The 20,441-nt window shown below is 34.8% G+C and overlaps 1 protein-coding gene and 1 long non-coding RNA gene across 2 annotated transcripts in view; both read left to right on the plus strand.

Moving 5' to 3' along the window:
• Window positions 1–20,441, plus strand: part of LOC133081247 (uncharacterized) — a 256,157-nt gene that overhangs the window by 25,215 nt on the left and 210,501 nt on the right. Inside the window, exon 2 of the long non-coding RNA XR_009698770.1 lies at window positions 11,384–11,495. This is a non-coding gene — a long non-coding RNA (uncharacterized LOC133081247). The remainder of the gene's footprint in view (window positions 1–11,383; window positions 11,496–20,441) is intronic.
• Window positions 1,028–2,482, plus strand: LOC133081352 (large ribosomal subunit protein uL4). The gene has a single exon (XM_061177454.1). The coding sequence runs from the start codon at window positions 1,078–1,080 to the stop codon at window positions 2,392–2,394; it is 1,317 nt and encodes a 438-aa protein (XP_061033437.1). The 5' UTR covers window positions 1,028–1,077; the 3' UTR covers window positions 2,395–2,482.

The following is a 20,441-nucleotide window of genomic DNA, read 5'->3' on the forward strand; positions in this document are numbered from 1 at the left end:
GTATTTGTTTTATGTATTTAGGTGCTCCTATATTGGGTGCATACTTGCTAACAAGTGTAATATCCTCTTCTTGTATTGATCCTTTTATCATTATATAATATCCTTCTTTATCTTTCTTTCTGGCCTTTCTTTTAAAGCCTATTTTGTCTGATATGAGTATTGCTACCCCACTTTCTGGTCATTTCCATTTGTATGAAATATCTTTTGCCATCTTCTCACTTTCAATCTATGTGTGTCCTTCACCCTAAAGTGTGTCTCTTGTAGGCAGCATATTGTAGACTCTTGTTTTATTATCCAATCTGCCACTCTGTGTCTTTTGATTGGAGCATTTAGTCCATTGACATTTAAGGTTATTATTGATAGATATGTATTTATTGCCATTTTAAACCTTGTTTTCCATTTGATTTTGTATTTCTTCTTTGTCCCTTTTTTCTTTTTCTTTTTTATTTTGTGGTTTTATGATTTTATTTTATATTTTGCTTGAGTTTTCTTTTTTCTTTTTTTGATTTTCATGAATCTACTGTATGTTTTTGATTTGTGGTTACCCTCTTTTTCAAGTATGTTAACCCATTACTATATCTAATTACTTTAGACTAGTAGTCATGTAGGCTCAAACACATTCCAAAAAAAAAAAGAAAATATACATTTTCTTACACCCCTCTCCCACTTTTTGTTATTTTGATGTCCTCTTTTACATCTTCATGTCTGTCCTGACATAGTGTACTTTTGATATAGTTATGTCACGTTTATTTCTAACATTGCTTATAGAGCTAGAAGACTGATTATTTAGTCACTATGTTATCCTGATACATAATTGAGGAAACCTGGTAACAGATGCATAGTGAAAGCTTTTGTAGTTGTGTTCTCTTTCCCCTAATCTTATTTATAAAGCTAGTAGAGTTGTTAGGCACTGTGGTTAGTAGCTGATATTTTTAAAGCATCGCTTCTGTTTCAATTATGTAGATATTAAAATATATTAGTCTAATCAAATACTTTGGTTTAAATTTAAAATTCAAGTTAGCTTTTCCTGTGGGAGCTGCCGGGTTGAGAGGAGCGTGGCCTTCTCCTCTCCCCACCATGGCGTGTGCTCGTCCGCTGATATCAGTGTACTCTGAAAAGGGGGAGTCATCTGGCAAAAATGTCTCTTTGCCTGCTGTGTTCAAGGCTCCCATTCGACCAGATATTGTGAACTTTGTTCACACCAACTTGCGCAAAAACAACAGACAGCCCTATGCTGTCAGTGAATTAGCAGGTCATCAAACCAGTGCTGAGTCGTGGGGTACTGGCAGAGCTGTGGCTCGAATTCCCAGGGTTCGAGGTGGCGGCACTCACCGTTCTGGCCAGGGTGCTTTTGGAAATATGTGTCGTGGGGGCCGCATGTTTGCACCAACCAAGACCTGGCGACGTTGGCACCGCAGAGTGAATACAACGCAGAAACGATATGCCATCTGCTCTGCGTTAGCTGCCTCGGCTTTACCAGCGCTGGTCATGTCTAAAGGTCATCGTATAGAGGAAGTTCCTGAACTTCCTTTGGTGGTTGAAGATAAAGTTGAAGGCTACAAGAAGACCAAGGAGGCTGTTTTGCTCCTGAAGAAACTTAAGGCTTGGAATGATATCAAAAAGGTCTACGCCTCGCAGCGAATGAGAGCTGGCAAAGGCAAAATGAGAAACCGTCGCCGTATCCAGCGCAGGGGACCCTGCATCATTTATAATGAGGACAATGGTATCATCAAGGCCTTCAGAAACATCCCTGGAATTACTCTGCTTAATGTAAGCAAACTGAACATTTTGAAACTTGCTCCTGGTGGGCATGTGGGACGTTTCTGCATTTGGACTGAAAGTGCTTTCCGCAAGTTAGATGAGCTGTATGGCACTTGGCGTAAAGCTGCCTCCCTCAAGAGTAACTACAACCTCCCCATGCACAAGATGCTCAATACAGACCTTAGCAGAATCTTGAAAAGCCCAGAGATCCAAAGAGCCCTCCGAGCACCACGCAAGAAGATTCATCGCAGAGTCCTGAAGAAGAATCCACTGAAAAACCTGAGAATCATGTTGAAGCTAAACCCATATGCAAAGACCATGCGCCGGAACACCATTCTTCGCCAGGCCAAGAACCACAAAATCCGGATGGATAGGGCAGCAGCAGCACTAGAAGCCAAGTCAGATGAGAAGGGGATCCCAGGCAAGAAGCCTGTGGTGGGAAAGAAGGGAAAGGAGGCTGTTCGCGTTAAGAAGCTGAAGAAGCCAAAGAAGCCAAAGAAGGCTTTGGTGGGAAAAAAGGCTGCAGTGACCAAGAAACCAGCAGCTGAAAAGAAGCCTGCTAAAAAGAAGCCCACAGAAAAGAAACCCACTGAAAAGAAACCCACCACAGAGGAAAAGAAGGCTGCTGCATAAACTTAAATTTGTTTATTTGGTAAAGGTCAAATTTTGGACAGCTAATTTTGAATAAAGACCTGATCAAAGAGGCAAAAAAAAAAAAAAAAAAAAAAAAAAATTCAAGTTAAATTTTAACATCAAATAATTTAATCAGTAATAATAACCTAACAGATTAGTGTTAGTTTTTATAAAAGTATTCAATTTGTACATCACCACTTATATTTTAATGTCTCTAGTAAAGCAAGAGAATTTTAAGAGTTTATTTAGTTAACACACACTGTTCCATTATTATGCAGAAGAGGCAGTGAATGAAAAGGGTGATGAAAGTGTGAACTTTTTAAGAATCAGTGATCAAACCTCATATCCTTATTCCCAGAGCTTGACTCTACTATTTATATGGAGATACTATAAAATCATATCAATGCTTTTATCTCTGACCCCAAAATGTGTTAAATAAGGTTGACTGGTAGGCATATTTGCTTTTTGATGTGATATATTTTTGAAGGCCTGCAAAGATTCAAACAGGTTACAAACGAATTTTCTAAAAAAATCCCTCTGAAGTTTTGACAAAAGTGGGATATGTCTCAGTAGTTTTCTATTTTCTGTTATTTGTTACTTTCTGAGTCCAGTGGCCCATATGGCAGAAGAGCTGTAAGAAATTATTTAGCTCCGCTGAGATGTGTAAGGGCAGAACTACATGCCCTTCATTATTTGTATGTACAACATACATTTTCTTCCTTCTAATACTTCCTGGTTCCCTTTAACTTAAAATCACTGACTCTTCCTTTGAAGAAAAACATCCATCCTTGTTGTTAGGAAGAAAGCTGTACACTAACACTATTTTTTCTTCTGGTGAAGCTAGGCGAGGATGATGTCTCCTTTACTTCTTTCTAAGGCATGAAGGCACAGGCTCAACATTTTTTCTATCAATTCCTTGGCGGTTCTGTTTGACAAAGTCGGAGGAAGAATTTACCTCCTCCCTCAGGCTTACAGGTTGTAAGATTCTCAGAGATTTCCACTGCATAGCTTTCAACAAATTCTTGTTTTGAGAAAAAAAAATCAAAAGTAAGCCATGTAAAGTGTTAGCAACAAATCTGTCTCTATAAATGACATAATCTGTCCCGACAAGTTACAGTCTGTTATGTGCTAATGTTTAACCGATTTTCATCTCTTAATATCACAGTGGCTCAAAATATTTGGTGAATTCGTATTTTTTGTTATGTTATCCACCATTATTTGTGTTTAAGTGGGTGGCTTTCATATCATCTCATTCTACCATGTAGGATAGAATTATTTTCAAAAATGTGAAACTTAGCCAGGTTGTCTCTGGGAGTAAAATGAGAGATTCAGAAAATGGAGGTCAGAGGGTATATGAATAGGGAAGAAAATGATTTTTCCTTCTATCTATGGTATCAAATGAATAGACCAGTATATTCTACATCCATTTCATCTTTCACCAGTTGGCTTTCATATCTCATAATTAAGCATATTTCTATCTTTAGTCTCCCTTTTTCAAAAAATTTGCATTCTCTATTATGTATATGTAACTCATGTTTATGATTATTGACCTTCCTAGGTGGCAGTGGCCTGAAATTTAACTGGAATTTGGAGTAATAACCCCTAATAATATTTGTGAACCTCAGCTCCACTGGTTGAGGAATATGGGTTTCAGAATATAGATGTGAATGCAATGGTCTCCATGTTCTTACCCAGATTGCCATATTTCTCTCATTTCCCCTCTCAACCCCTAACTTTTTCCTTTGGTTTTTATTAATATAATCATCACATAGTGTGTTGGGCTTGAGATTGAGTTTATTTACTCTAGAAGGAAGGGAAAGCACAGGGAAAACATACAGGTATCATTAGTCATTCTGATAATTTATGAGCTTCCATAGTCCTGCAGGCACAGAGTCTTGTAAACATCATAGTTCACCTTTCTTGCACACAACTGTAATTTATTTCTCTTATAGCCCAAAAGTCAATTGTAATTTACAATCACTAATCTACTCAACATCCTGGAATCACTATTCTACCCTCTTAGACACCAAATTTTCTATACATTTATATCCTAACAATTTCCCATGTAACTAAAATTGTGTTTTTTTCATTCTTTAAACTTACCTTTGAATTCAACAGGTTTAGCATACAGTGCTCGGTGCTGGAGTAACATTTTACAAAAAGCACATTCATTTCATTTTATGTATTCAAGAAATTTATGTTTAAGAGGGGAAATATTTTTGAAATACTTCCCTAGGTATCTTTTCCCCAATAGTCCACATACTTTTTTTTCCTTCACATTTGCAACCTCATTGTGGCTGAAGCAAAGATTTATCACCCCGGGAAGGGAAATGTGGGTACTGCCAAGAATGGTGATTTGCAATCCTAGATGCCCTTTAGAACCAACCACCTGGGAAGCGTTTAAAAATTGCCAGTGCCTGGGATCCAATCCAGACTAATTAAATCAGAATTTGGGGGGATGGGTCCTGAAATGATTATAAAAGTACTCCAGGCATAATACTTTTCTGTTATGCAGCCAGAGTTGAGAATGATGGATCTAGTAAGAAGTGGATGACTTGTCAACTTAATGAGATTTCTATTTCTTAAAATCCGGAATATCTTAATCCAAACTTTTGAAATTCAGGGAAAATTATCTACTTACCTATAGTTGGAAGAGATGGAAGTTAGTTTTATTATTGATGATATGCTTTTATACTTTAATCTATTAAATACTTAATGAGCACCTACTATATATATGCAAGGAAAGTGTGATTAAAAACCACTCCTGGGAACTGTTGGTTTGTTTGTTTACTTTGGGTCATAAATGAGTCCAGGATGGATGTATGAGTCTCTTTCACAGTGGAAAAGAGATGGTAGTAGAGTGAAACTAGTATTTGAGTAGGATTTAATAAAGGGGCTGTTTATCATGATGTGGACAAAGTTTAGGGAAATCAACAAGGAAAGGGGCAGGATCCTAGAGCTGGCTAGTAACGGTGAGAGCCATCAGCATTCCTAAGCCTGAAGGTGCCAGTCAGCCTAGCTGTATTGGGAAGCCTTCCTGACAGAAGCAGTGAACCTCTCGAGGGTGATGCAGCCAGTCCCACAAGGACCCTGGGTAATTCTAAGTTAATTCTAGTTGAGTTCCTGCCTCATACAGCCCAAATAAACCCAATAAAGACAAGCAACTTACTGTGGAATAACAGTGCTAAGTAAGAATTTGGCTTTGACTTTAACTAACCATATAGCATCTTAATGTTATTTTGAAATTTCTGTTTTCAGTTTCCTATAGAGATGTGATTTGGGCACTGTTGAGGGAAAGATGCAAAAAAGTGCAAAACCAAACCAAAACACACATAATGTCTGTGCCCTTATGGTTATTGTAGACTGAAGCCCTGGAGCCTTAGGATGAAAATGCGCCCCAAGGTATATTTTGATTGACTTTCAAAGGGTCTCCACGCCCCTGGGGGAAGGATCTGAATGTTTTTTGACAGAGTATTGTGCACGTCCCACTTAGTTATTATTCTGTCTACTACCTCTATCCTACAGACCATCCAATTCAGTGATTTTCTGCATGAACTCTCTGGGGCTTCAGTTATTTGATGTTATGATCTATCATCTCTTAGATGATGAAAAATTCAAATAGGAAATAAGTTAATGGGAAAGTCTGACTATTAGGAGAATCTCAGAGGAAAGTACATGGTACTACGAAGATGATACCAGATGTGTTAGAGAAAATTTCTCATAGCAAGAGATTTTGTAAGTTTGTATTTGAAAATGTGTATGAGATTTCCTAGGTGGATTGGGGGTTTGAAGTAGAGCAATAGAAACAGAGCAAACGTGAAAATTCTTCTAACGCAGATTTTCTTAAAGTGTGACCTGTGGACCCCTGAAGGGTCCCTGAAATCCTTCCGGTCCGTCTGTGAGATCAAAACTGTGATGTTTCACTGTGTTGAGACTTGCACTGATCATGCAAAAAACAATGGTGGGAAATACTACTGGACCTCAGCACAAAGCAAGACAGGGGACAAAGGTTTTAATTCTTTACCATCACTCACTTGCAGAATGTAAACATGCCTGTGTCACTTAAGAATGTCCTTGGTAAAGAATTAAAAATTTAAAATTTTATTATATAGTGATGCTTCAGTACCTTTCTTTTTGATATTCTGTTGGACAGTTGAAACCACTGATAAAGCACTTCTCTTGTAAGTTCCTGTGTTGACAAAGAGCATTTACATGATCTTTTCTGTTGAGAGTGGAACTAGCTACATTTTTTTAATGGGAAACCATTTCTACTTACAAATAACGGTGTGGTGAAAGTAAGTCAGAATTGGTTGCTGAGGGACAATTCACAGAGGGCCTTTTAGGCATTAAAGATGATGCTCTTTCACATAGGAACAAACAGAAGCCATTTAAGGAAGTGAACATATGTGGAGATAATTACAAAAATTAATTGACCAATTTCTCTTTAAATGAATTATTTCAAGTTTAAAATTAGGCCTCAAAAACGCCCCTGCAAACTACCCATGTTTCTGTATCAAATTTACTTCCCCACTCCATCAGCTAAAATTTACTATATTATTTTATGTTCTATTTCTCATGTGTTTCCCATATGCCTTTCTCTATTCAAAGTTTAAGTTGGTAATCTCACTTGTTCCTCACTCAGTGAAAAAGAATTTACCAGATGACAAGTCCTTCATCATATTAAGAATATAATATCCAGTCTTTAGAAACTATCTCTATAATTCTTTACAGATGAGGAAACTACAGGCCTAATTGCCTACATTTTTTAGTTGCAGATTTAAAAGCTAGATCTACTGTCTGCCAACCTGGCAAGATTTGTGCCTAATATATTTATTAAATACTATTTATTTATTCTGATAATATGTTAACCTATAAGTAACAATATTTAGGGCAAAGCATTGGAAACTAGGAAGACATATATTAATTATCACTATATTTTCACAATCAATCCTGAAGCTAAAGTGTTTTTCTCTCTTGGAACAGTTTTACCTTTGATGTGGTCCCTAGCCTAGTGCTTTTAGAGCTCTTAGAGACAGGTGATACCAGACCAGGCCACTTACCAAAACAAAACAACAGCAAAAAAAATGGAGACTCCCTTAGTAGAGACTTTTTCCACATCAGAATTATAGAAGGTCAATTATTATTTTTTTTTAGGCAATTTCAGTCAACAACTAGAGGAAACAATCTTCAGTTCTTCAGGCAAGTCAATATAAAATTCTTCATTTTTGCCGTCAATCATTATTGTTGACCATTATCCCTAACTTCCTGTTGAAATTTCTTAAAGGTTTTATTTTCCTCATCTAATAATTTTCCTTTAATAAGGTAAATTAGCTGACCCTGAAAATATTCCTCTAACATGTTCCTTGTAGAAGCTATGTACAGTCTTCAAATAAATGCCCATTTTTATCATTTATCTTTGTCTAGATAAATGATAAAATCACAAATGGATGGATATAGCATTTATCACAGAGAGGCTAAGAGGAACATTTATAAGGAACTTAGAGTTCAGACTTTGGATTAAACATCTCCATTACCCTGTACTTCCATTCAGAAGGATAAAAACAAATGAAAAATAGCTCTTTATCTTGCAACTTTCCCCTTGAAACGTAAATGATCACACTGTGTGTGGCATGAATTCATAATTTTACACATCCTAATACCATAGCTAGAGTAATGCATATATGCTGTATTATATACTTTTTTGTGTTAAAGATGTTTATTTGCTATATATAAACATTTAAAATACCTAGCCTTTGGTGTTGCCCTTTTTTCAATTCTTTGTTTTCTAATACACTTGAAGCCCCTATACACAGAGGTAACTCCAAATCTCTAAATCTCTGAGAATTCCAGATTGATAAAAACAAGGAAAAATTTTCCTCCCATTTATACCATTAAGTATCTGTCAGACCAATAAGAAATAAATGTATTTAGGGAAGTTATAGCAGCATAAAATCAGTAAGTAAATTTTGGGTTTAAAATATAGTTTAATGTATTGTTATTAATTGTTTAGTTTATTTTACATAATGTGATGTTATTTATTCAAGAGTAATTGATAGATGAAAACTATATATCAAGCTAAAATTCACTTCAGTAATAGATTTCCACTTTTGGAGAGAAAAGTAAAGGAAAAATAAAAGATAATATGCATTAAGCAGATTATGAAAAGGAAAAGATGTGGTGGGAAGTAAAGGAAAGCTCAGTTAGAGTAAAAACGTTAAACCTTAAGCTGAGTTGATAAAATACTAACTAAACAACCAGCCACACCTACTGGCATTTTAAAGTAGCATTCCCAGTGAGGAGTGCAATTGTGTGTGCGTGTATGTGTGTGTGTACCTGTTTCAATGTTGAATAGATTGGAACAGATTTAAAGTTATAGCCACAATAGTTGCTTAACTGCAAAGAAATCTAAGTACAAAGCCATTGTTTTCCAGTTAAAATTATTGTTATTTCATAAATTCAGACTAACTCTTCCCAAATTTTTATTCTCCCGTATGTTCTATCAGAACTATTTCTTTTTTTTTTAATAGAAAATTCTTTTGTTTCCAGCAATAGTAAGTTGCAAAAATGGGCATCTGTTTTACTTCCTTCTTATGTATAGCCTTTACAGTGTGACTATTCAGTTACTCCCATTGAGACATGAAATCTAGTTCTCTTCCCCTTGAATTTGGTGTGTTGTTGTGATTTTCTTTGTCTAATAGACTGTAGCAGGAATAATGGTGTTCTAGTTCACAGCCTTGTTTGCTTCCACTCTGCATTTTTGGATTACTGGCTCCCATGTGGGATGCCTGGGCTAGCCTGCTGTAGAATGAGAGATTATGTAGACCAGAACCATGTCATTTCAGATGATGCAGCCAAAGCTCCAGACGTTTAAGAGAAATGAATCCAGATCAGTAAAGCTAACACACAGCTTACATGCATCTGACAACAGATGAATGAGAGAATCCAGCTTCAACCAGAAAAACCACTAAGCTGAACCCAGCTGAAATTGGCAATCCACAGAATCATAAACTAAATAAATCCTTAGCCACTAAATATGGAGATGCTGCGTTACGCAGTAATGACTAACTTACACCAAAACCCATATTGAAGTGTGTTGACTCAAATGCAAGCATGTCCTGCTGTAAAACAATTTTTAATTAGTAAAACTGGTTATCTTTTCATTTCACTTCAAGGCAGGTAGATAAAATATATACAATTAGAAAATACACAAATTATCTGACTTCTATTATTATTATCTTTAGAATTTTTATTTTTACATGATGTTTAAATTTATAAAAATATTCTTACTATATGGTTAAGCAGGAAATTATTCTGTTACTTTAGATATAAACCATTGTTTATTTTATACAAATTATTAAGTGAACAAAATATTATTTCATGTGAATATTGAAGTTTGTATATATTTTGCATATTTATCATAAAACTGTTCCATTAGTCATATATTTTAACCTTTGCTTAGCTGCAAATGGAAATTACGAATAAATGGTATAGATTTAGTAAATCTACATTGAAAACTCAGCTGTTGTAAATTGACATATAAATTGTACAGTTATTAAATAATTAAGTTCTATAATACTGAATTGTCTGCTCTAAGAATGAAATACAGTAAAATATAGTTAAATAAAATATCATTTTAGGTAGTAACTATTACTCCATTAATATGTGCTACCTTGGAAAAACTAAAATCTGACAAAATAAACTTCCACAACTGAATGAAGTGGCTCTTGTTCTGAAAACTTGAATTTTCTCTCAGAACTTATTTTATTTCCATGGCTCTTGTGTAGAACTCATATCCTATGTTGTATAAAAATATTACATTTTAAATTTTTACTGAGAAATCCTTACTGTAGTGTATAGACACATAAGGATTGGGTAGCATGCATACTTATGTAAATGTACAGAGAGATTTTCTATGCAATTTTTAAAAAGAATGTGATGTATGATACTTATTTAAAATTGCATAGAAACACTGAACTTCATACAGTTCCTATAAAAATAATTTAATTTTGCATTATGTTCATAAATCATCTCTGGTGTTGAGTATATATATAAAAAACGGATTCAAATAACGTAGAGATATGTATGTTTCAACTTATGAAAATACTGGATCGTAGATCCTCTTAGAGTAGAGAGATTTCATGGTATATACTCTTTGTATTAACTCCTGGTTTATAAAAAGTTTCCTGGTTTATAATGTTCATTTCAGTTTGTGAAATATTTAATGTCACAAGATGGCACTTGATTTAGCATGAAAGGGAATCTATAGCATGGACTTGAAATCCATGGATCCTTCCGTTTCCGTCCATACTTTTAAAACGTTGTGTCAGTTTTAACAATCAACATTAATTCACTTTGCTATGAGACATGTAATTTATAATTTACCTTGTTTTATGAACAACATAGTAACTTTTAAATTTCTATGTGTAATTTTTTGAAAATTGTTATTTTTATTGTATTATACAAATAAATGAAGATATAAAGGTGAGTGCTAGGGAGATAACAATGGAGAAATATCACAAAGATTTATTTTAATCTGAATGAAACCAGAAAATTGTTTTCAGTAAACATCATTGATAAGAGTTTTTAATTTATTGAGAACAATGACTACTATATTTCCCATTTTGGTTATATGGCATATATTTGTGGATTTCCTTCTTTTTTGGCTGAATAATATTCATATATATTCTGTGAATGTATATATCACAACTTCTTTATCCATTCATATCTACAAATGTTACATCCTCTTGTTGGATTGACCCCTTTATCATTATATAATTATATATATATTATATAATGAGTTTATTACAGTCTTTGTAATAAAGATGCTGACATTCTTAATGATTGCAATAATTAAAATTAATTAGGTTTAATTAATACAAAATAATTAACAGACTTCACTTGGAAAGAACATTGTATGATGTATCAAAAACATTTTTTCTAGTTCCAGAATTTATTATTCCAAATTATTTTAATGTCACCTATATTCCAGGCACATATTTGCTGATCCCCAATCTTGGGAATTCTTCAGGTGAAATTCAAAACTGGCTCTACAGACAGAGAGAAGGGAGAGACCAAAGGAAGAGGCTGACCATTTCAGATTGGTAAGTGGCAGTTTTGATAAGCAAAGGAACTTTTATATGAGGCTTGTCTTGTGCAAAAGGTGTAGATCTCTGCACCTGCTTGCCAGAATTTTAAAGTTTATACAGAGGACTAATGGGGGTTCAGTCACTTATGCAGTCCAGATTGTCTCAATAGCACATTACTCTCTCAAGTCTGTGTCCCTGAAATGGCTGTCAATATGGGAATAGTAGGCAGAATGTATGGTCCAAGGACAGAGAGAGGGTAACAAGCTTCCAGTTGTCTGGTCCACATTGTGGGTCAACTGGTGGTCAAGTCCTTCTGATGACCTCCTCCAACAACATTAGGAAGAAAAAATGTATATATATATATATATATATATATATATATATAAAGAGAGAGAGAGAGAGAGGGAAAGATAGAGAGGGGCAGAGAGACTATTTAAAATTTAAATTATAAAATTTAGTCACTTTGAAATAGAACATTAAATACATATGCTTTTTTTCTTTAAAGCATTTTTTCTAAGGATTAGATTTAAATTGATAGCTAAAAGATACCCTAGTAATTATCTAGTTAAACCATGTAATTTCACAGAAAAATTAAGGTAATCTACTGGGATAATAGAATCATTATCTAAGATTCTATGTTGAGACTCTGGATACAGGTACAAATGTTTGTTTTAGGAAAATTTTGCTCATTGATTATTTTATTTATATTTTCTTAATTAACCGCAAGAATGTTTTCACATTTAAGTTTTAATGTTATGTTTAATCGTGTACGCTTTGCTAATTTTTAACCTTTAGATGCAAGTATAATTAATACATGTGTAACCTAATGATTAAAACATTGAGTATGAAACAAGGCCTGTGTTCTATGAAACCAAAAGTCACTCCTCTACGTCTATCATCTACAAAGCGATCATGCAAAGTTAAACATTTCAAAGGATTGCAGGCAAGTGAGGGGAACAATGTTAGTAGGTAAGGTAACAACAAAGAAGCAAAGTCAATGAATATGATTTATTATGCTGTTGATACAATGCTAAAAATAAATAAGTCACTAACATATAGACAGTTTTAAGTAAACAAGCTGACTTAAATAACTTTAGAAAACAGTGTTTTGACTAGAAACCCTAAGGCTAATGATTAAAAAATTATAATAAAAACAAAAGCTGTATTAAGTTCTTCTGCCCATTTTTTTATTGAGTTGTTTGTTTTTCTGATGTTGAGTTGAATGAGCTGTTTATATATGTTGGATATTAACTCCTTATTGGTCATATCATTTGCAAATACTTTCCCCTATTCAGTAGGTTGTCTTTTCATTTTGTCGATGGCTTGCTTTTCTGTGCAAAAGCTTTTAAGTTTAATTAGGTCCTATCTGTTTATTTTTGCTTTCATTTCCTTTGCTTTAGGAGGCAGATCAAAAAAAAATATTGCTACGATTTATGTCAAAGGGTGTTCTGCCTGTGTTTTCCTCAAGGAATTTTATAGTATCCAGTCTTATGTTTAGGTTTCAATCCATTTTGAGTTTATTTTTGTATATGGTATTAGAGAGTGTTCTAATTTTATTCTTTTCTATGTAGCTGTCCAGTATTCCCAGCACCACTTATTGAAGTTACTGTCTTTTCTCTGTTGGATATTCTTGTCTCCTTTGTCATAGACTAATTGACCATAGGTGTGTAGGTTTATTTCTGGGCTCTCTATTCTGTTTTGTTGATCCATGTGTCTGTTTTTGTGCCATTACCATACTGTTTTGATTACTGTAGCTTTCTAATATAGTATGAAGTCAGGGAATATGATTCCTCCAGCTCTGTTCTTCTTTGTCAAGATTGTTTTGGCTATTTGGGGTCTTTTGTGTTTCCATACAAATTTTTAAATTTTTTGTTCTAGTTCTGTGAAAAATGCCATTGGTATTGGTATTTTGATAGGGATTGCATTGAATCTGTAGACTGCCTTGAGTAGGATGCTTATTTTAACAATATCTTTCCAAAGAGGAAATGCAGAGGCCAACAGGCACATGAAAAGATGCTCAACATCACTAATCATCAGGGAAATGCAAATCAAAACCACAACATCACCTCACACCTGTCGGAATGGCTATCATCAAAAAGAACACAAAAAATGTTGGTGAGGGTGTGGAGAAAAGGGAACCCTCATACACTGTTGCTGGGAATGTAAATTGGTATAGCCACTGTGGAGAACAGTATGGAGGTTTCTCAAAAAACTTAAATTAGAACTACCATATGACAGCATGTCCACTCCTGGGTATATATCCAAAAAAACAAAAACACTAATTTGAAAAGATACATGCATCCCAGTGTTCATAGCAGCATTATTTACAGTTGCCAAGATATGGAAGCAACCTAAGTGTCCATCAACAGATGAATGGATAAAGAAGGTGTGGTATATATATACAATGGAATATTACTCAGCCATAAAAAATAATGAAATTTTGCCATTTGCAGCAACATGAATGGACTTGGAGGGCATTATAAGTCAGACAAAGACAAATATTGTATGATAACACTTACATGTGGAATCTTAAAAATACAACAAATTAGTGAGTATAACAGAAAAGAAGCAGACTCACAGATATCAGAGAACAAACAAGTGGTTACCAGGGGGGAGATGGGGACAGATAGGGTTAGAAAGCTTCTTTACAGAATAATCCCAAATGATATATTGATATGGGTTTCTTCCCTTTCTGAGATGGAACTTATTCATCCCTCCCCCAAAATGAGCTGGAATTAGTGATTGCTTCCAAATAATAGAATATGGAAATGAGAAAATAGTAACTTACAATAGAGAAATTCAGCAAACACCACCCTAACCAACCTTAACTAAGTGATCAAGGTTAACTTCATTAGCAGTAGGGCATTTTGGTATCAACCTTTTGACACCTGACACAGTGTGGAGAAGAGCACTTCACCTCCATCTGTTTGTCCTCAAAATCCATAACCCAGTGCAACAGTGGGACAAAGAAAATAGCCACACCCCAATTGAGGGACTTTGTACAACTCTTCAAAACTGTCAAAGTCATGGGAAAACAAACAAACAAAAAACAAGGAGAGTCTGAAAAACTGTCACAGAATAGTAGAGACTTAGGACACATGATAACTAAATGCAAAGTGACCATCTGTGATTGGATTCTGGAACAGAAAAAAAGGCATTAATAGAAAAACTAGTGAAATTCATATGAAACCTCAAGTTTAGTTAATACTAATGCACTAACATTAATTTTTAGTTTTGACAAATGTGCCATGGTATGTAAGATGTTAGCATTAGGGGAAAATGAGTAAAATATATGTTGGAACACTCTGTACTATCTTTAAATCCTTTCTGTAAAGCTAAAATTACCCCCAAATTAACATTTATTTTATTTATTAAAAAAAAGTAAGAGAGAGAGAGAAAACATTAGGAACGGACCATCAAGGATTCAAAACTTGAGGAAATGAAAATTTTCATGATTGCACGAGAAGGAACTTCATCTCACCAACATGCCGGCAGATATAGCGGGAGGAAAATGAAATGAATGCTATAGGAAGGAAGTTAGGATTAACATCTTAAGTCTCACGACAGTTTAAGAAGCATTACTCTAGCAGCTATGTTTTATGTGAATTAAATTTTCTTTTTATAGCCTCCCCCCACCACATAATTTATTTGAAGCTTGCCTTATTTTCAGGTGGGAATATAACTGAATTAAAATCATCCTTAATAATACAGTGTCAAATACAAAATTTGTGGCTTCCCTGAGTTGGGATAACAGGGTTTCATTCAGATAAACTATGTGTGGAAAAGAGGTTGCTGTGTTAAATGGAGTTGTCCTTTCACATCTCTTCTCTACACTTCCCACCGGAGGAGCTTGATAATGGACTGTTTTGAACAGACTCTTATCACTTCTTCTGTTTGACTTCAGTTAGGAAATAGGAGGGCAGGAGGAGGGTAGAATTGTAATGATAATAGCTGTATACTCCACAGAAGGCTCCTGTTGGGGGGTTTCTCCTGCAGGTTCAGCTTTCTATAGCTTCTAGCAAAGGGTCCCTGCTTTGGGCTGAATTGTGTCTCCCCAAAATTCATGTCAAGGTCGTAAACCCCAGTACCTCAGAATGTGACTGTATTTGGAGTTAGGTCTTTAAAGCAGGTAATTAAGATTAAATGAAGTCATTAGGGTGGGCCCTAATCCAGTATGATTGGTGTCTTTATACGAAGAGGAGATTAGAAAACACACATGCACAGGCAAAGGACCATCAATAAGCCGAGGAGAAAAGCCACAAATCAAATTAACCCTGCTGACACCCTGATCTCAGACTTCTGTGCTCCAGAATCATTAGAAAATAAATGTCTGTTGTTTCAGCCACCCACTCTGATAATTTGTTATGGCAGCCCTTGCAAATGAATACACTCCCACACCTGTCTCTTTTAGCACAGCGTCCTCTTATTACTGTTGCTATTTCTGAGATGCTTCACCATCTCTTGTTGGTTTCCCTTATCCCTGAAAAATTTTGTAAGTTATTTTTAATCAATCACCGAGATTTTAGTGTATTATGTTATCTGCCAGGACCCTGTTGGATGTATTACTCATCACAAAATAAACAAAGTGAACAATCCTTTTCTCTAGATATTCTAAATAAAATATATGTCAGTTTTCTGGATTATGAATCACAAACTGGATTTTAAACAAATGTTCTCAATGAGACATAGCTGGAGTTTGGGGGTAAGTATTCCACTAATGATCATTCTCATGTAGTTTAGCATCTTTGAGTTTTTATTAATATGATTAATTTATACGTATACCAAAATATATGTTTAAGTAGCCGGCCTCTTTAAATTATGAGACTCTTAAAAGAGTAAGTCAACATTTCTTTGCCAAATGTGTCACGTTCATTTTGAAACTCATTTAGAATCACCATTTCTTGTCACACATAAGATAATTAATCCTATTGCTTTGCATTACATCTTGCTTTTGAGAAAATTGGTATAATTCATTTGGATTACTCTTTCTAGTTCTTATTTTTTAATAAGTCCTACTGTCTTCCAGTGATGATGAAGATTTGTCATCACAGGGTACTAAAGATCTTCCAGGAATGTTTAAATGTAAATGTATTATTATTTTTTAAAATTTATTTATTATTTATTTTTGTCTGCGTTGGGTCTTCGTTGCTGCGCGCGGGCTTTCTCTAGTTTCGGCGAGCGGGCGCTGCTCTTCGTTGCGGTGTGCAGGCTTCTCATTGCGGTGGCTTCTCTTGTTGTGGAGCACGGGCTCTAGGTGCGCGGGCTTCAGTAGTTGTGGCTCGTGGGCTCAGTAGTTTTGGCTTGCGGGCTCTAGAGTGCAGGCTCAGTAGTTGTGGCGCACGGGCTTAATTGCTCCGCGGCATGTGGGATCTTCCCGGACCAGGGCTCGAACCCATGTCCCCTGCATTGGCAGGCGGATTCTTAACCACTGCACCACCAGGGAAGTCCCAAATGTAAATTTAAAAGAAGTGTGTCAGAACTGGCTATATTAATAAAAGTGATTTTGTATTAAGTATATTGTACAGCTTGGTGACTATTCCAAAGTACTACTTATTGAAATAAGTATGTTAAAAGTTAATTTCTGCTTGTTTTTGTTTGTTTGTTTTTAGTATCTTCAAAATATATTATTCTCTGTGATATATTTACTTTAAGGAAACATGGATTATTAAGTACTGACAAAGTCTGAGCAGAAAAAAAAAATCTTTATACTAAAGAAAAGAGAGAAAAAAACATAATTAATCTTAAATAAATTCCAAATTTTGAGGCTCATAGTATTGGCTTTTTTAGGCAATGCATTTCTTATTTATTTACATATACCATTTCTTACATTTAAGATATTAGAAAATTTCAAAGAAATCACTACTTTCTTTTTTACTTGGCTCTTGCTAAATATTATGGTTGTATGGACAAGGCTTTGTAAAATGAAACGATTTAAGTTGATTTATATGTGTAGAATATATATTTTTCCCATGACTCCAAATTTAGGTGAGACTATAAACCCCTTGGATGGTGCATAAATGTTCACTAGGCATTGCTGCTTAAAATTTTTAGAAAGATAAAAATTATTTACAGTCTTTTATGAAAGCATTGTCCATCAGGTTGCATTTAGAATGGTACAGAAAATTCATGAGAGTAACAATTCATGTGTCTGTCAGTCAGACTAAAATGGATACATTAGATTTCATAGAGAATCAAAATGAAACAATTGCCCTGCTGATTGTAGGACAAATCAGTGAAGCCTCTTGCAACATCTGCTGGAAGTTGTTAAGTGTTTGCTGATACGAAGCCTGCCTTCTATTCCTTGCCACCACTCAGAGAAGTCCTGACCAGTTTAAAAATCAGTGTTCACAGATGCACATAAATCACCAGAGATTAGTGTTACATTTTCAAAAAGCTGACTTTTCCTCTTGTACCTCTGAAAGTTTAGCAAATAATTTAATATTCATTTTCAGATTCAGAAGTTGATTAAATTATTCTGAAGATCTTAAGATAATCAACCAGAATTTTTCACCCAACTTAATATGTAAAGGTAATAGTGATATTTACATTTTCTTAGCAATCAGTGGTTTTCTTGATTCCTCGCTTTACATTATAAAATTGAAACACTACTGGAATATAAGGAGAAAAGAGTGAGACGCAGGGCATCATCTTTATTGAAGATTCCCATGTGGTTGGCTTTGGCAAAAGGGTTAAGAATGACCAGTAGGATTTCAGCCCTTCTAACTTCACTTTCTATCCTCTCTGGTCTTTAAATTTAGCTCTATTTCATTTCTATAGTCGTGCTTATTCCATCAGCTAGCAGAAACAGACATTTTTAAGAAGGTTATAAAAGTTCTCTTTTAGATTTACATGTCCTAATAAACATATGTTAACAATAATATCTACCTTAGAATGTAGGACTAATTTAGTTATCTATAAAATATACTGAGAACAGTGTCGAGACATATTAAGAAATACATAAATATTTTCTATCATCATCATTACCCTCATTATGAGAAGAGTTATTTGATTCACAAAAGTGTATTATAGACATCTACTTTGCTTCAGGAATTTAAAAAAAGACTCAGAAATATATTCAAAATAATGCAATAGCTTATTACCCAGTAGTATAACCTAAAATGTGATTCCTGAGTGTTCTGAGCCCTTGGGGTTTGACTCTTTTCCTCAGTGGAATCATCAGAGGATGCCCTTAAAAATTCTCTAGATTACAGCTACCTTTTCCTTTGGACCTAAATTATCAGTATCCCTATTAATGATAGTTAAGATTAATCCCCTTACTCATCAAGGTAACTCTTGCTGTTGCCTGCTAGTTCAGTAAAAACCTTATCTTCCTATTGAAGCAATCAATATGTGTGCACCAGTGAAATATTTCTCACTAGGAAAGCAAAAATTCTAGGCCAGATAATCCCAGTAGGCCAGGTAAGGGGGAGAAGGAAAAGCAGAGTTTTATGTTTTTGTTTTTTCAGTTGAATCGTCACATGCAATAGTGAAAGATATGACTGCTTTTTCCATCTATTTTTGTTCTTTTCTCTTTGTTTTTGTTTTTATTTTTTAAAACTCTACATTCTGACTAAAGGAGAGGAAACTCCATCATGCATTGTTAGTATATCCCTAGAGCTACTCAACCAACCTCTACATATATTATCAGCTGACAGGCTTCATTACTAAATTTTCAATATGTCACTTCATATTGTAAGGACTGTTGTTCTAATGTGAGGGGCAGTATGATAAGTCCAATGAAGGAGGTGGGTTTTGTAAAAATGTATTTATCATATAAATAAAAACACTTTTGAAGAATCTAGGAGAGAAATGAGGATAATATTAATAGGTTTACCACAAAAATTGGTCTAATCCAGGACCGTTTCAGACAATCCTGGATTTAAAGTCTTCCCACCAATGAATGCCATGGACCTCAACCTATCATATTAAATATATGTTTGTACATTGAATTATTTGCATAAAATCATTGCCATTACTAGGTTTCTCATGATGTGATATAAGGCATTAAGCAAGTCCAAGTATGCTTGGACTAACAGTAAGTAGAAGAAAGAAATCCATATCCCAAATAACCATCTTTTCAAGAGTACACCTTGCTTCTCCAAATGTAATCAACCTTCCATGATGTGTCTGCTTTGCTGTGAGGCAGCACAGCAGTGTGGAGATCTAGACATCCTTTCAGCTTTATTTCCATTCAGTGGAAAATGGTCAGATCAGCACAACAAGTGTGTTTTTTGTGGCTTAAAGATTACTTTAAAGATCCATGTCTCTTCATTCATTTTGGAAACAGTTATTTTACATACCCTAGAACACTAGATCAACAGGAATTTTACTGAAATGACAGATACCTAATTTTATGGAATTAATCTCCTACTTTATGCCCCAAATAATTCTTAACAGTATATATTATACCTGATATCCTGTGTTCTCTAAGTACTATCAGTAGGGAGATGTAAGGAATTTATGCTGTAATGTCCCGTGTGGTGTTGGACATTTAAGGCCCTTTTATTCTCATTTGTGTCTTAGAGCCAAAGGGTGACTAAAACCCAATGTGATAGAATGAACATATACTGTTATCTCTGCCTTCAGCTTCTGGTATTCTCTAATTATTGGAGTGAGAGGGGAAAAACCCCACATTTGACAGTTTAGGTGGTACGTATCAAATCGTAGGGCTCTATTGATTTGCTCAAGTGAGGAGTACACGTCAGGTAAAATCTCCGAATTTGAAATTTCCAATTAATGAAACATGTTAAACCACTATCTTTCTCCCAAAACCATGTGACTTCTTTTGAGAACAATCAGGAAATCTTATTTTATGTCTTTGTGGTGACACTAATCTCTATGATTCCCCAAGTGAAATAGTATTGCCTTTGGTTTAGTATTTTGGGAGAAAGATGTTTCAATTTGGTCCCTCATGCTCAAATGACCATATAAGGATTAGAGCAAATATGAGAATTCTGCCGA

This window comes from Eubalaena glacialis, chromosome 20 (assembly GCF_028564815.1).
Source record: "Eubalaena glacialis isolate mEubGla1 chromosome 20, mEubGla1.1.hap2.+ XY, whole genome shotgun sequence".
NCBI lineage: Eukaryota > Metazoa > Chordata > Mammalia > Artiodactyla > Balaenidae > Eubalaena > Eubalaena glacialis.

Bases quoted from the DNA above. Each gene is read 5' to 3' on its own strand.
- LOC133081352 (XM_061177454.1), top strand. From the start codon at position 1,078: ATGGCGTGTGCTCGTCCGCTGATATCAGTGTACTCTGAAAAGGGGGAG.